The 15,767-nt window shown below is 52.1% G+C and overlaps 1 protein-coding gene across 1 annotated transcript; it reads left to right on the forward strand.

Moving 5' to 3' along the window:
• The first annotated feature begins 3,041 nt into the window (after positions 1 to 3,041).
• CACNG1 (calcium voltage-gated channel auxiliary subunit gamma 1) lies at positions 3,042 to 14,911 on the forward strand. Its single transcript, XM_024573444.3, has 4 exons — positions 3,042 to 3,467; positions 12,461 to 12,535; positions 13,541 to 13,678; positions 14,154 to 14,911. Exons 1-4 carry the CDS (start codon positions 3,233 to 3,235, stop codon positions 14,378 to 14,380), a joined length of 675 nt encoding a protein of 224 aa, XP_024429212.2. The 5' UTR covers positions 3,042 to 3,232; the 3' UTR covers positions 14,381 to 14,911.
• Positions 14,912 to 15,767: the final 856 nt, after the last annotated feature.

Raw genomic sequence — 15,767 nt, forward strand, 5'->3', positions numbered from 1 at the left:
AAGGCGCGGCCTGGCCCTTGATGGCGGCAGCGTGGTTGCAGCTGATGCTAAGGGGCCCCACTTAGGGTACTTTCCACGACCCACAGAGGCCCTATGCTGGAGAGCTTCGGATGCCCACCCCTGCCACCCCGGGAAACCCAACGTACTTTTTATTTCTCCAAATGGTACCATATCTATGGGCTACAGTTAAACTAGCTTCTTGCTAGATACTCTGTTTTAAAGCACCAGAACCTTCTTCTTGTTCCCCAACTGCTGCTTTGCTGATGTGCCTGGCACACAGTAGGTCTGCCTCAGGCCACGCAATGTCTCCTCTAGAACAGCCAGTTGCCTAGCTCCTGAAGCTGGGGCGCCCGGGGGCGATGTGGAGGCGCTGAGGCTTCCAGGCTTTCTCAGCAGAAAAGGGGAACCTCCTGCTTGGAGGCAGTCCCTGAGCTATAGCAGGGCGGTGACAGCAAGCCATGATGGGTGAGCCCCCACTGGGAACACGGAGTGGGGGTGCAGGGAGGGAGGGGAGCAGAGATGGGGACAATGGAGAGAGAACCATCCAGAGATTATATCTGGTTGGAAGGCTGGTTTGTAACCTGAAAGCGCAGCTCTACCAGCCTCAGACATAGCTGCCCCCAACCTGGGGCTGGAGGCTCGGGTCTCGGATCAGCTCTGGGGCTTGTCACACCCTCTTTCTGCTTGTTCACCAGGTGTTCCTAGCTTGTCACTAGGCTGCAGGTTCCTTTTATCAGTCATGTCAGGGTTCAGAACATATTACACCAGAATATGGCAACGCGGCATTGTGAATATTTTAAATGAAAGGAATCTGAGAAAGTTTAAGAGCAGGAAGAACTTTCTGGCTTTCCCCTGAAGCAGGTCATGAGACCCTGGCGTGAGAAGTGCCCTCCCTGGGCCAGGAAAGGAATGTAAACAAGGGACCTTCCTGCCCTGACCACCCCCTCCACCACCCACACGCCATTACTGCAGGTAACTCACGCCCTCTTTTTGTCCCGCCCTATTTTTCCACAACCGCCCACTCTTCTCATACCTGGCATTAAAATGTTCGGATCTAACCGTTTCTTTGGGTCATTTCCTGTGCCGAGGCCCCCATGTCATGTAAAATTTATATGAAATAAATGGATGATTTTCTCTTGTTAATCTATCTTTTGTCACAGGAGCCTACGCTGAGGACTTCAACAGATAGAAGAAAAATACATGTATTCTTTCCCTATAATCACGATAGTTTCCTCCCAGCTCCAAGTATCAGTTAAGAGTTTGGGCTCCAGGTTCTGAAACCTGGCTTCACCATTTACCTGCTGTATGACCTTGGACGTGATACCTCGTGTCTCTGAGCCTCCGCATCCTTATCTGTGAAGTGAGAGCAATAGCTGTACTCACCTCAAGGATCAGTGTGAAGATTAACTACAATGATGTCAAAAGGCTCAGCAGAGCACCTGGTACATAGTAAGCACTCACTGAAGATGCGCTCTTGTTACGATTACCACTATTATTAATGGTTTGGAACTCTGAGGCTGGACCCCGAGTGTGTCTCCGCACACAGGCGATCTTTCCATAAGCTGGGTCAACCCGAGGCCAGGATTTTGAAGCTCTAAGCCCTGCCCAGCTCAGGGGGTCTATTCCTGGCCATGCATCAGCCTAGAGCCACCTGGTGAACTGAGCAAGAAGAGACAGAAGCCAGGAGGTGTGTCGGGGCCTGGAGACCTGTCTGGGGGTCACGTGGGCAGGCAGGCCTCTCGGGAGACCAAACTTTCCCATGTCCTCTGCCAATCCACACACCTGATAGCCTCTTAATAGCACCTGTAAATCAACTTACTTCTGTATTTGTTTCGTAAATAAATACATAACTGGAAAATATCACCTGCCATTAATAGAGGTAAAATGAAAACAGAATTACAGTCAGGTCCAGCTGGGTGCTCTGTCCTCTCCGGGCTACTTGTTGATTTGAGAGCGTCGGAAAGCCATTTTACCCCCAAATGGGGCTATTCTTCTGGACCCAGTTGGAGGGATGGGAGAATTAAATCAAAAATAACATTCTCACCCTGGTCGGTGTGGCTCAGTTGGAGTGTTGTCCCATAAACCAAAAGGTCACAGGTTCGATTCCTGGTCGGGGCACATGCCTGGGCTGCAGGTTTAGTCACTGGTAGGGGACGCGCTAGAGCCAACCAATCAATGTTTCTCTCTGACTTCAATGTTTTTCTCTCTCTCTCCCTCCCTTGCTCTCTCTCTAAAAGCACGTCCTCAGGTGAGGATTTAAAAAAAAAAGGGAGGAAGGTGTTCTGGCTGGTGTGGCTCAGTGGATTGAGTGTCGGCCTGTGAACCGAAGGGTCACCAGTTCGATTCCCAGTCAGGGCCCATGCCCAGGTTGCAGGTCGGGTCCCCAGTGGGGTGCATGAGAGGCAACCACACATCGATGTTTCTCTCCCTCTCTTCCTCTCTCCCTAAAAACAAAAATCTTTTTTAAAAAGAGAGAAAGAAAATAACATTCTCACACTGGGCAGTGTCAGGTCACGGCAGGTCTAAGAACTGTCTGAAATGTCCCTGTCATCTGGGGATGTCTCAGGGTTTGGGGCTACAGCTCCTGCCTGGGCAGTGGGCTCCAGAGGCCCTGGGCAGGGAATCCCCGAGATGCCCCTAGGCCCATGATCCTGGGTTCCCCAGACTTCTAGGACAAGGACCCACTCACCCCACCTGGTGACTGACCTGCCCAGTGTGAGAACAGAAGGCTGAGCCACCCGAGTCCCTCAGGGTCGCCTGCCCTTGACCAGCAGTGACTTTCAGCCCCCACACAGAGTGTCCCTCACCACGCCCCACCCAGGTATCCTGAGCAGCCGTAGCCACTCGGTCCAGGTTTCCAGTCACCGTCTACAGCCCTCTCCCCTTGCCCCACCCTGGCATATTTCTGGCTCCAAGAGGGGAAGACAGCCCTGCAACCTGAGAAGAAGTCATCCTCGGTGACGGTGACGGTGACGTGCCCGTGCGTGCGCATTAGTAGAAGCCTCCCTCAGGCCCCGTCACATGTGAGCAGCTGCTCAGCCCTGCCCAGTGGCCCTCAGCCCCAAGGCCCCAAGGCCCCAAGGCCGGCCCACTCCAGCTCTGCCGGACACACTAAACTTAGCTTCCGCCCTCTGCGCCACAATCGCTGCCACTGCCCCAGCCTGGCTGCCACCTGCCTGAGGAGCCCCTGCCACCAGATCCTGCCCAGAGCGCCTCCTCCTCAGTGACCACCATGTCCCAGACCAAAACGCTGAAGGTCCGCGTGACCCTTTTCTGCATCCTGGTGGGCATCGTGCTGGCCACGGTGGCCGTGGTGACTGACCACTGGGCCGTGCTGAGCCCCCACATGGAGCACCACAGTGCCACGTGCGAGGCAGCCCACTTTGGCCTCTGGCGGATCTGCACCAAGAGTATCGCCATGAGTGACAGCAAGGACAAGAGCTGCGGATCCATCACCCTGCCTGGGGGTAACGTACCCACTCTCTGCCCCCATCCCTGCTTCCTGCCCTTCCTCGTCCCCGCCCTGGAAAAGTGGTTTAGAAGAGCCCTCTGTGCCCAGAGGAGAGGGTCTGAATTGTAGGGGGCGTGCTGGGGGCTACGGCCAGTTGTAAACCCAGGGCATTTCCCTCTCACTATTTCCATCTTCCAAGGCTTGGGACTTTTCACTCAGAGCAGGGGGCTGGACATGTGAGAGAAGAGGCTCAGGAAAGACACCATGGACCTGCCAGATGAGGGGCTTCTGGCCCCAGCAGGGGTCACTCTTCTGGGTGTGCCCAGCTCCAGTCTCTCCCTGCAAGGACAGGCTGGTGGCCCTATGTCCACAGGCTGAAGGGACCTGTGGGGCTGGCAGATTCCTTCCCCAGCCTCCAGGGTATAGACAGGCTCAACTACAAAACTTACAGGGCCCCATGCAAATGAAAATGCAGGGCTCCTTGCTACTGTTTCAAAATTTCAGGATGGTAGCAGCAGAGTAGGAAACCAAGCGTGGCTCCCTCCTGGGTGCTGGTCCCTCCTTTAGCGACCACCCAGGGCTCAGCACCTGTTTGTGAAGCGGGACCTGGTTGTCGAGGAGCCGCCTGCCTCTTCAGAGAACCCTCAGTCCTCCGGCACATCCTCCCTTAGCTTGGGCCCCTTCAGAGTTGAGAAGCATTTCCTTCCACGGTGATTTAAGTGCATTCCCCAATTTCCTGCCGTGTGACCCGACCACACATTGAAGGCGAGATCCTTGTACAGAATACCTGGTGTTAGGATGGTTAGTCTCCTCTGCAAATGTGCAGCCCTCCACCCTTACAGCAAAGAGTGTGTGCTCAGGGGAGAGTACAGGCTGGAGAATCAGAGGCCAGGACTCCAACCATGCGTTGCCCATGCCCGCCCTAAACGACTGTGCTTCCTCCTGTGGTGCTTGGGCTCGGCAACACACAGTCCCTTCCAGTGTTTACAAATGTCACTCCAAGGTAGCGCGGGACCAGGGTGAGTGTGGCATCCCACTTGGTTTTCAGAATTACTCCATGTTTTCCGACTGGGTGTTCACTGAAACCCCCCCTCCAAGGAAGTCAATGCCAAGTCCCCCAAAATCGTGTGTGGGGGACAAAGGAGCCCAAACCCTGTTCCTCCCTCTTCTCTCCTTCCTCTTCCTTCCCCTCCTGCTGGCTCCTGCCTTGCTTATTCCCACTGGATGTGCAGAAGACTCGTAAATACCCAGCTGTCTTGGAAACACCGAGTCTCGGGGCTGAGAGCTTTAAATGGCATGAACATGTGTCTGAAGGGTATCACATAGCCGGATGCCCATGCCCCTCTGCCAGTGCCAAGCATACCCATAAACAGATTCACCATCCAGCCAACTCCCCTGGGCAGGGTAGGGCAGGGCAGGGTGAGGCAGATTTTCCAGGAACACCCCCTGTTATGGTCCTGTCCACCTGTCCTTGGAGGCATGTGCCTTTTAAAGTCTGGTGAGTTTACAGAGCAGCTGAGCAGGGAGGTGAGCTGAGTCTATACAAGGAAGAGACAGACTGGCAGCAGGTGACTGCACCAGCCGCTGGGGACCCGCAGGCATGGCTTGGTCTTGAACCTGGCCAGTCTACCTGATTTCACCTGAGAGTGAATCATAGTTGTGAGCACAGCCTTACCCCAAACAAGCTTCTGACATGCGTCCCTGCCTTCTTCCCTCTCTTTCCTCTGAATGTGAACATCTCTCGCTTTCCCACCTGAGCTCTATAGGATCGCTTTTTTTTCTGGAGGGATAAATAGAGTCCATACGTGTTCTCTTATTTATTATTAATAACAAACATTATTATTATTATTAAGTTCTTATTATTAACAGGAACTGCAAAGACAAATAGAGAACTATCTGCCAAATTCTTTTTTAAAGATTTTATTTATTTATTTAGAGAGAGGAGAAGGGAGGGAGAAAGAGAGGAAGAGAAACATCAATGTGAGAGAGAAACATTGATTGGTTGCCTCTTATATGCACCCCGACAGGGGACCAAACCTGCAACCCAGGCATGTACCCTGACCAGGAATCGAACCTACGACCTTTCACTTTGTGGGACAAGGCCACCAACTGAGCCACATGAGTCAGGGTTGCCAAACATTGTTTTAAGCGCTTAACATATATTACCTTTGGATGACATCAGAAAAAAATGACATTGTAAGAACCTCCAAACACACTGAAGAACCTCCTTTTCTTCATAAAAACAATGCAAACATTGGCAAAAATGGCCAGAATAAACTTTTTCAGAACTCTGGAAATTGACCAGTCTTACAGCAACCCAGCAAGTGCTTACTCAAGAAAAATGGGTGAATCTCAGTAAGAACAGTGAGGTTTGCGGTGCTTTAACTGGCTCTAGTCTCGCTTCCCTCCAAGTCTGTCATAGCGTTGAACACCCACAGCTGGCACTCACAGTGAAGCCCAGCGGCCTGCCAGCCCCCAGAGAGGACGGAAAGGGCTGGATCTCTCCCAAAGCCCCATTCCCAGGGGACTGCCACTATTTGATCTGTGGTGGTCCCCTGGATGTCCCCACTTGCAAGGCTGTCTTTATTTCATCTGACTCTGAGCTCATCCAGTGGAAACAGTAGTTTTCCCAGTGGGCATTTGTCAAAAACAATTAGAAACAATTGTTCAATACCGTAACTGCCCAGAGCAGTAGATAATAGGGCGAACAACAGGCTAACCAAAAAGCTGGAGAATGAGATGTCCATAGGTGGCTCTGAAAAGTTCCAGCACATTCCTTGGAATTTAGAAAACCCTGTGCATGCAGAGCGTGATATGCATGCACAGGAAAGACCTGAGAAAGCCCTCAGCTCTCTCCTCTGGCTTATCCTGAGGCTGTGTGCAAGCAGAAAATGAGGCTAAGGCAGAAACGGATGCTGCTTAGCCAAGTGCTGCACTCTCTGCTTAGCCCAGGGCCCTTCAGTAAAGACTGGAAGGTGTATTAGTTCCAGGAGTTTTAGGAAGTCTCTGAGCTGACCACCAAATTAACCGAGCAGAGATTTCAGTGGCCACACATGACAAAGCATATAGACGTTACAAAATTAATTCAGAAAGTCACTAAACAAACAATAATAACAAGGAGCAACAGGGACAGACCTTGGGTAAGGGTGGGAATCTGACTTCTAGAGTTGCTAAATTACCTTGCTTAAATTTCCCAGTTTTAAATTTAAATTTTTTAATTTTTTAAATTAGAAAACATGCAAAGAACTAAAAATACATGGCCCCTGCATAAGTGAAGGAAAGAAATCAATAATAGATTCTTAAGGAAACCCAGATATTGGGCTTACCAGACGAAGACTTTAAATCACCCATTTTGATAAGTTCAACGAACTAAAACCATGTCTAAAGAACTAAAGATAAGAATGACGCCTCATGACATCGAGAATATCAATAATGAGATAGAAATTATTTTCCAAGGACCTACTAGAGATTCGGGAGTTCAGAAGTACGATAACCGAAATGAAAAATATTCACCAGAGGGGTTCCATAGCAGACCTGAGCAAGCAGAAGCACAAATCCATGAACTAAATATAGTTCAGTTGAGATGAGCTAGTCTGAGAAACGGACAAAAAAATGAACAGAGCCCGAGATACCCGTGGGACAGAATGAAATGTGCCAACATATGCATAGTGGGACTCCTGGGTGGGGGGGCAGAGTGAGAGAGAGAGGAGCATGAAGGATATGTGAAAAATCCCTAATGGCTGAAATTTTTCCAAACTTGATGGAAAACATTAATCTAGAAGCCCATGAAGCTTAATGCGCTCCAAGCAGGATAAATCAAGCTCTAGACACACTGTAATCACAAGGTAAGTCAAAAGACAAAGACAGACTCTCGTGAGAGCAAGAAGCGACTCATCACACACAAGGAATCTTAGGAAGAAAAACAGCTAATTTTTCCCAAAAATTATGGAGGCCAGAAGGCAGTATATATACCCACACACACCCTACAAATATATGTGTATGTATTTTATATATACACACACACACAAATATAAACTCATGTAATCCTCACAAAGTTTTCTACGAGGTCCATACTATTATCATCATTGCACCTTACAGACAGAGAACATGAGGCATAGAGAAGTTGAGTAATTTAACCAAATTCACACAGTTACCATGGCAGAGTATCCAGGATCCATACCACTAAAATTCACCTCTTTCTTGGCCACTTTATACTACTTTACGACAACCCAGTGAGGAGGCTTTTGCTGCACAGGTGATTCTCATTCTACATGTGGGGAAATTGAGGCTCGGCGTGGCTTTCCCAAGGCTAACCTTTTGACAAGCAGAGGCTCAACAGCCAGGTCTCAAACCCAGAGCCTCTTTGCTCCCCAGCCCCCTCCCTTGCCTTTCACTGAACATACAAACACAGCTCCCAAAAGCTGCTGACCCAAGGAAACACACAAGGGCCAGCCTCCGCCGTGACATGCACCAGGAGCCGGTGCCGCGGAGGAGGCTTCCCAGTGTCGCACGCAGCCACAGAATGCTGCAGGCTTTGAAGACACAAACCGTCTCGTTTGATTCTCCACTGACCCGAAGACTTTTAAAAGGATTGTCATGCACAAGATCAGCACCCAAGGGCGACACTAGTGCCTCCGGAAAGTGAGTGGGACTCCCCAGCTGTCAGGAGAGGCTGTCTGTCCGCAAGCCCGTGGGCTGGGTGGAACGCTGTCTCTTCCAGGTTCTGCCTCTTCAGGGATGCTGCAGCAGCCTACCCCAGGGCCTCGTTTCCCTAGGGGCCCATCTTGTCTTCCGGTACTTGGTGCGGGGACTGGGGCCATATGAAAACACACACTGCTACCCACCCCAGGAATTTCAGGGGCCCCCTTTCCCATCCATACAATCCCATGCTGGAGACCCAGACCATAACTAGACTCCTCTCCCATGGGACAGCAGTGCACTGAAGGTCTGGGGCAGGCTCTTGGGGATTTCTCCAGCCCATTTCATAAAGTCTTCCATCAGCAGGTGGAGGGAGACAGAGGACAGGGAAACTACCATTGGAACGTGAAGAACTTTTACAAATAGAGGGAAGACAACCCTGGCACTGGTGAAAGTAAGAAGTAGATGAAATGTTTCTTTTTTATCTATACTTATTTATTTTTAGAGAGAGGGGAAAGGAGGAAGAAAGAGACAGAAACATCAACGTGCAAGAGAAACATCAGCTGGTTGCCTCTCACACGCCCCCAACCAGGGAACTGGCTGGCAACCCAGGCACGTGACCTGACTGGGACTCAAACCAGCAACCTTTTGGTCTGCAGGCCTGTGCTCAATCCACTGAGCCACACTAGCCAGGGCTAGAAGTGGGTGAAATGTTTCTTCCAACCCCTAAAGTACTAGTTCTCTTGGTTTTGTGCAAATCAACAAAATTTTTTTTTATATATTAACGTCTGCAGCAACCAGCACTGGTTACACCAACACACGCTCGGGGGTCACCCAGAAACTTCCCTAGTTGTACAAGTTGCTCCGACTATCAAAGACAGATCTGTATTCTCTCAAGGTTGGCTTGCAGTTAAATGTACCTTCTGTTCTGGTTCTTTGAAATTGGCACAGTTAGATGTGGTTCTGTATCGTCACTCCCTTAACCACAGTATTTGGTCAGCCAGAACACCCCAACCCCAGCCACGCCTGAGAGCTGAGTTCACCATATTTTTAAAGAAATGACCCACCGAAAGTTTTAGACTGCTGAGTCTTCTGTCCCTGGTAGATATTTCTGAAATGCAGAAAAATAGAAATACAAATGCTAAAAATCACCACGAGACATTTGCAGAGACAGAGGGGGCTGGAGGAGCCTCAGGGTTCCTAACCAAGGCCCCAGATCATCCCCCTGGCATTGGTTTCTCTGCCGACTTAGTCCAAGCACTTGCTTCTTCTGCCCGGTGAAGGGCCGGAGCCCATCACGGCAAAGCGGGATGCCCTGAGTTTTGTGGAAGTGTCATGGAGGCCAGGCAGGTGCTGGGGAGGACACCAGAGTGGCAGAGGCAAGAAGGCTCAGGATCTGCATGGAACCGTCACTGCCCCTCTCCTCCAAATCCCCTACCTGTGCCCATGTGGCCCACACAAGGCTCAATTCAGATGTCCTTCCTTTTCAAGTGCCCTCGATGCTCACTTCACCCAGATGGCACCCAAAAGGGCAGGGGACAGGTCTTCCCATCCCAAAAGGACCCTGGGCAATTCTTGAGTGACAGTGGCAGATGCCCAGCTTGACTAGTTCTAAATGAGCATCTTGTCGGTGCTGGGAGTACCCAGGCAGAACTCTGGGTCTGACATGCTCCCACCCATGCTGGGCCCATCAGGGACCACGAAGGAGCCTGTGGTCTCCAATGGGCAACCATGGGGCCCTGAATGAGTGTCCCTCCCAGGTTCAGGGCAAAAGGCACTGGCCTTTCTCATGTGCTAAGTCCAAGAGAAGAGATGGGGGTTGGCTTGTCTATCCTCAAGCCCTAAGTTCAGCCACATGAGACAGAAGCTGAGACTTCTACATGTCCTCGGTGGAAACCCTGCCCACTGGGTGCCCCTGTTCCCTAACCCCATGTGTGAGAGCATCGAACAGGGGAGGGAAAGGACAGGAGTGCTATACCTGTGCCCCTGAGGGGAAAACCTGCCCCCCCCCCACAGAATCCACGAACTTGCTTCCCAGACATGCAGCTTCCCTCTGCGATCTGAGCTAAGAAAGTTTTTGTGCCAACACCCAGGGGCAGCAGCGTTTGTCCAGCATGGAGCCTGGAGCTCATCCGGTGCAGTGGACGACACAAACGCAACTGTGCAAGCGCAGCCTCAGCATCCCGGAACCGCCACATGGCTGGGCTGCGGCCAGGCTCCCACGGGCCTTCAGCTCTGGCCCTCCACTCCAGAGGCCTCTGACTCGAGGATTGAGAGTAGTCAGGGAGGCAGCTGACCATGAAATACACTTGAATCCAGTCAATTCTTTTCAGAGAGTTTTCAATGACAACCGAAATTGGCCCTTAAAGAATGAAACAGAAAAATGTTCCTTTGTCCAGAGGGAGGTACGTGGTGACGTATGACTTAGCACAAGCCACTTTGATGCAGTGATTCAAGAGAAGCTATAGCTAATAATCTAACAACTATAAGGGGGGTTATGCTTTAAAATAGCACCGGAAGCTGTGCGAGAGAAGAGAACAGCTTCGATTCTGACATCACCACTGGTAGTCAGACACCCCAGGTAACTCGGTTCAAAAGGAAAGTGATTTAAATATAGAAGCTCAAAGAGAGGGCGGTTTACCTCTTGGAACATTTACTGTGGCTAAGCCAGGCTTGGTCTCCAGGGGTCATTTCCTTCCCCCACAGTGGGAGTGGCAGGAACCCTGACATGGGGGAGGGAGGAGAGTGGGAGGCCCAGGCAATGAGATGATTTAGGCCAGATAGAAGGAAGCCTGCCTGCAGATGAAGGCAGGGCCCCAGGTGCATCTCCCAAAGAAAGGAGGCATCAATCGCCTCGAGAAAATGTAAATACAACCTGAAGGTAAAGAAATAAATGCACAAGCCAGATGCCATCTAAACAGGGGTGTTTTCCACTGAAGATCTTGGATCCATGTGGGCTTCACACAAATGAAAAGCAACCTAATTTAGTTTTCCTTTTTTAAAAAAAAAGATTTTATTTATCTATTTTCAGATAGCAGAGAAGGGAGGGAGAAAGAAAGAGGCAGAGAGACATCAATGTGCGAGAGATACATTGATCGGTTGCCTCTCACACACACCCAACCAGGGACCCGGCCTGCAACCCAGGCGTACACCCTGCCTGGGAATCCAACCAGCAACCCCCTGGTTTGCAGGCTGGCGCTCTAGCCACTGAGTCACACCATCTGGGGCTAATTTAGTTTTATTAAAGAAACAAAAGAATAGAACCCGCCCATCTATTTCCTAAATCAGGGGTAAAGAATATTGAATTGTATTCAATATGCAATAAGACTACCCTTTGAGTTTGTAGTATGTCTACTTATAAGAGAGATGAAAGGGAAAAAGTAGAAGAGAAATCACGCCTGAAATTACATTTAAAATCGGCATGAATTTCTTTGTTCTGAGACTTCCCTCTACCCCCTACCAAATCCAAATTTTAGGTCCCGCTGTCCACACACCTTCCATGTCTTTTCTGACACTCACCAGGTGGGCTGCCCTGGCTGGGCTGCCTCTACAGCCCCAGGTGTCCAGGGTCCAATGAAAAGATGTGCTGGTCACACTTGGCCCTTGAATGCACTCTACATCCTTCACCCAGCCCATCCAGGTGGTGCCCTCAGAAAAGCACTTTGTGGGGCATTTTAAGGGACCTGGAGCAGGGCTCCCCAACCATCAGAATCTCCAGGAAAGCTTTAGAAAACACTGCGTGCTTCCCCAGCCACACCCAGGGAATCCAGACTGGCCTGCCTGCAGACACACAGCTCTGGGTTGTGGTGTGCTCCAGGGTTTCTTTCAGCACTACTGACACTTTGGTGCTTCTGTGCATAGTAGGATGTTTAACAGCATCCCGGCCTTCACGCACCAGGCGCCAATGGCAGCCCTGCCCACTTGTGACACCAAAAATGTCTCCAGACATTGCCCAATGACCCCTGGGGGGCAGAACCAGACCTGGCTGAGAACCACTGTTCAGCCCTTTGTTGACCATGCACCCTGTACCCCCTGACAAATGACCTAAGCCCTGGGCCTCGGTTGCCCCATCTGCCTAATGGGCTCAGTCCCCACAGCGCTGCCTGCACCTCTGACTCAGTCAGCCTTAGCTCCCTGAAGCTCTTCCAGCCTCTTACGTAACCCCCTTAACCGAGCGAAATTTTGGTCTAATGGTCAGAGAAAGAGGTTTGTCTCAGCCCAGAGTGAGGGTCTGGGGACACGATGACTGGCCATCCCGTAGGTCCCTTCATGCCGCCCTAGTGGGACCACGCCCACCCTCTCCTGGCTGAGCCTCTGCCTCGGCTACAGGCCCCTTTCTCTTGACTCACAGGCTGTCTCCCTCCTTTGCAGAGAAAAACTGTTCCTACTTCAGGCATTTTAACCCAGGGGAGAGCTCAGAGATCTTCGAATTCACCACTCAGAAAGGTAAGGCCATGGCGGAAAGTAGGGAGGGCAGGGAGAAGTCACTGCCGTCACACACTGCTGAGCCAGAAATTCATTTGGCACAAAAGCCCTGACTTCCCCGTGCTTGATGAAAGCAGCCCTGTCACCCTCTGCGCTCCAGAGACAAAGGTGCTCTGTCTCCTCGCATCCCGAGCCTCCATCCATCAGGGCTGGCGAGAGGCTGGAAAAGAGCCGGCTCCTGGTCGGCCCCTGAATTGCAGAAGAAATGCATTTTCCAGCAGAGCCCAAGGGGAGCTGTTATGACAGGAGCTAGGAAAACGGAACAAGTGCTCACATCCCTGTGATGGTTTTCAGGGCTGGTGGCTCAGAGTCCGTGGGGAACTGTCCGATTCCCTCCCTCGCAATCAATCACTCCCCAAGAATAGGAGAGGGGGGCGTGGGGAGGCGTGGGCCCTGGGGGCCTTCGGGGAACCATGGAGCTCCCGCACACCCCACAGTGGTGAGTACAGGTCCATATCTGCGAGTGTGCGGACGGCCGCACACGGTACGGGCGTGCACACCCACTGATAGACCCTTATATGCTGGTGCATCACTAACACACACACTGGCAAATCCTACACCTGTGGCAGCGCACATGCACACACACATACACACAATCACAGCTGCCTGCTCCGCAACCAGAGGCCGCTTGTCAGCCCCTCTCTGACCGACTGCCTGCCCTTTCTGCCCTGTCACTCGGAGGACGTTTTCTGCTCCAGAAAGGCCTCCAGCCACATGCCTCCTGCCCCTTTCTGAGGCCTCTGCCCTGGGGTGAGAAGGGGGATGGACTTGCAGTTTAGTGCAACCCAGGATTGGAATTAGGCCATGACCCGTGAGCGACTTTGCCTGCTTGGTTTCCACTCTGGGACCCTCAGTCCTCCCGCACACGCAATGGGAGTCATAGTGCGTGGTGTCGGCACCCACCTGGTTGGCGAGGCCCCGGGACGAGGCCGCTGAGGCGCCCTCTGGGCGCTGTGTGTGTTGCAGAGTACAGCATCTCGGCCGCTGCCATCGCCATCTTCAGCCTCGGCTTCGCCATCATAGGAACCATCTGCGTGCTCCTGTCCTTCGGGAAAAAGCGGGATTACCTGCTGAGGCCGGCATCCATGTTCTACGCCTTCGCAGGTAGCACGGGGGCTCCTGCCCGTGCACCCGGGCTGGGGGGACGATGTCCCGCGGTGAGGGAGGCTGCCGCCCATCCTCACCCTGACCTTGTGATGTGAGTCTAGAGGGCTGCCCAGGCTCCACGCAGCAGCAAACTTGGTCGGTGTGCCATCTTCTCTCGGTGGGTCTAGGGGGGCAGGTGTTGGCAGTTAGCCCATTTCTCACAAAGACGTCATCCGTAATCCACTGAGAGCAATGCCAGTTACTAACACATTTTAAATGAATCGAACGAAAGTACTAACAAAAGATGGGGAGACACGCAGTTAACCTGAGGTCGGGCGAACTGTGCGGTGGGCAGGCTGCAGGGACACTTCCGCAGGTGTCCGTTTAGCCCCTCGGTCTGCAAACAGTTTCCTCCCCGCGGGGCTGGGTCTCCACAGTGCCCCGAGCAGACGCAGCTGGGGCAGGACCCTGAGCGCGCCGCTCTTCCCCGCAGGCCTCTGCATCTTCGTCTCGGTGGAGGTCTTGCGGCAGTCGGTGAAGCGCATGATCGACAGTGAGGACACCGTCTGGATCGAGTACTATTACGCCTGGTCCTTCGCCTGCGCATGCGCTGCCTTCGTGCTCCTCTTCCTGGGCGGCCTGGCCCTGCTCCTCTTCTCCCTGCCTCGGATGCCCCGCAACCCCTGGGAGTCCTGCATGGATGCCGAGCCCGACCACTAGTCCTCCTGGGGCCCCAGCGACTCTCAGGGCTTTCCCCTCAGCGAGCGGAGCCCAGCCCAGAACATTCTAGAAAGGAGGCAGGGCTTTCCATCTCCCCTGTTCCCACCTGCTCCACAGGAGCTGCCGCCGTTTTCCCTCTCTGAGCGCTTCTGTGGGCTGTGACAGGCTCCTCTGTGAATCCAGCAAGTGGACGTGATCCAGACCTGCCCACGGTGAGGAGGAGGCAGGTCCGGCAGGTGCACAGGTGTTTGCAAAGTCCTGACCTTCCACTGCAGCTCAAAGTTGTCCCCATGGTACCAGCTGTCTTTGATAAGCTGGCCGCCGTTGTCCTCTTAGCCTTATAGGGGACACCCGGTGTGCATTGCCAGCTCCGGGTGTTCTCCTGTGTCAATAGCCAGCCCCCCTGTCCTCGGTGACAAGATGCCCCCTTTTCAGTGAGCTGAACATCCTGTCCTTGGCTTCCAGGAGGCCTGAGAAGCATTTTTAACTGGGTATTTTCTGTCCGTGGTTTGAAATAAAAGCTCTTTGAAAACTTGCTTTTTCCTTGTGCGGTGCCATAGCAATCACCAGGATTCCTGACTACAGCTCGGGACCCCCCCGGACTCAAGGAGAAAGGAAAGCACGACCCTGGGAATGCTGAGGACTCATATGGGGACAAGGTGGGGGACGAGAGGTCCTGTTTACCAACGAGATTCTAGCTTGGATGTCTGGACCCTGGGATTTTCTTTGGAGAAACCAGAGACCATCTGACTAGGCAAGGGTGTTAAAAATAGGAGGGATTATTTCCAGAGCTCTGGCCCGCCAGGCATCCCGGTGCTAACACAGCAGTCAAGCAGCACGCCACCAGTGTCTGGTTTCCGATGCTGAGTTTTTGTTGCAAAGCACCTCAGGAAGCAGGGCTCAGCAGTCGGCCACACTGGGCCACGCAGAGTGCCATCATTTACACCCTTCTTCCTCTCAAAGCCCTTCCATACTCACCCAGCCCTGAGAGACGGCAAGTCAGTCACAGATGGCAGCGAGGACCCATGTGCTCCTTGCCTGGAACACGCACCAGAGGCCTTGTGTGGGGCTCATTCTGCCAGCGCGGGGGTTGCAGGCCATAGGCTGTAGGCCAAACCGGGCCCCCCTGTCTGTTATTGTATGGCTCACAAGCGAAGGATTCTTCCCCCCCACACACAATTTTAAATGGTTTTTAAAAGTCCAAAGAAGATTAGCATTTCATGATGTGTAAGAAGAAAGATGGTTGACTTCATTCCTCATTCCGCAAACTCCCTTTTGGAGGTCAGTATTGTTGGTTTATTATTTTTAGCAGAATTAGATTAGTGTGCATTTTATATTTCTACATGGGTGCCTATATTTTTATTTTTTAAGGTTTTATTTATTTACT

The sequence above is a fragment of the Desmodus rotundus genome, chromosome 9 (assembly GCF_022682495.2).
Source record: "Desmodus rotundus isolate HL8 chromosome 9, HLdesRot8A.1, whole genome shotgun sequence".
NCBI lineage: Eukaryota > Metazoa > Chordata > Mammalia > Chiroptera > Phyllostomidae > Desmodus > Desmodus rotundus.

What these genes read in the sequence shown, in the direction of transcription:
- CACNG1 (XM_024573444.3), top strand. Translation starts at nt 3,233, where the DNA reads ATGTCCCAGACCAAAACGCTGAAGGTCCGCGTGACCCTTTTCTGCATC. An exon ending in ATCCATCACCCTGCCTGGGG is followed by an intron (nt 3,468 to 12,460) that starts GTAACGTACCCA and finishes CCTCCTTTGCAG; the next exon opens with AGAAAAACTGTTCCTACTTC. An exon ending in CATGTTCTACGCCTTCGCAG is followed by an intron (nt 13,679 to 14,153) that starts GTAGCACGGGGG and finishes TCTTCCCCGCAG; the next exon opens with GCCTCTGCATCTTCGTCTCG.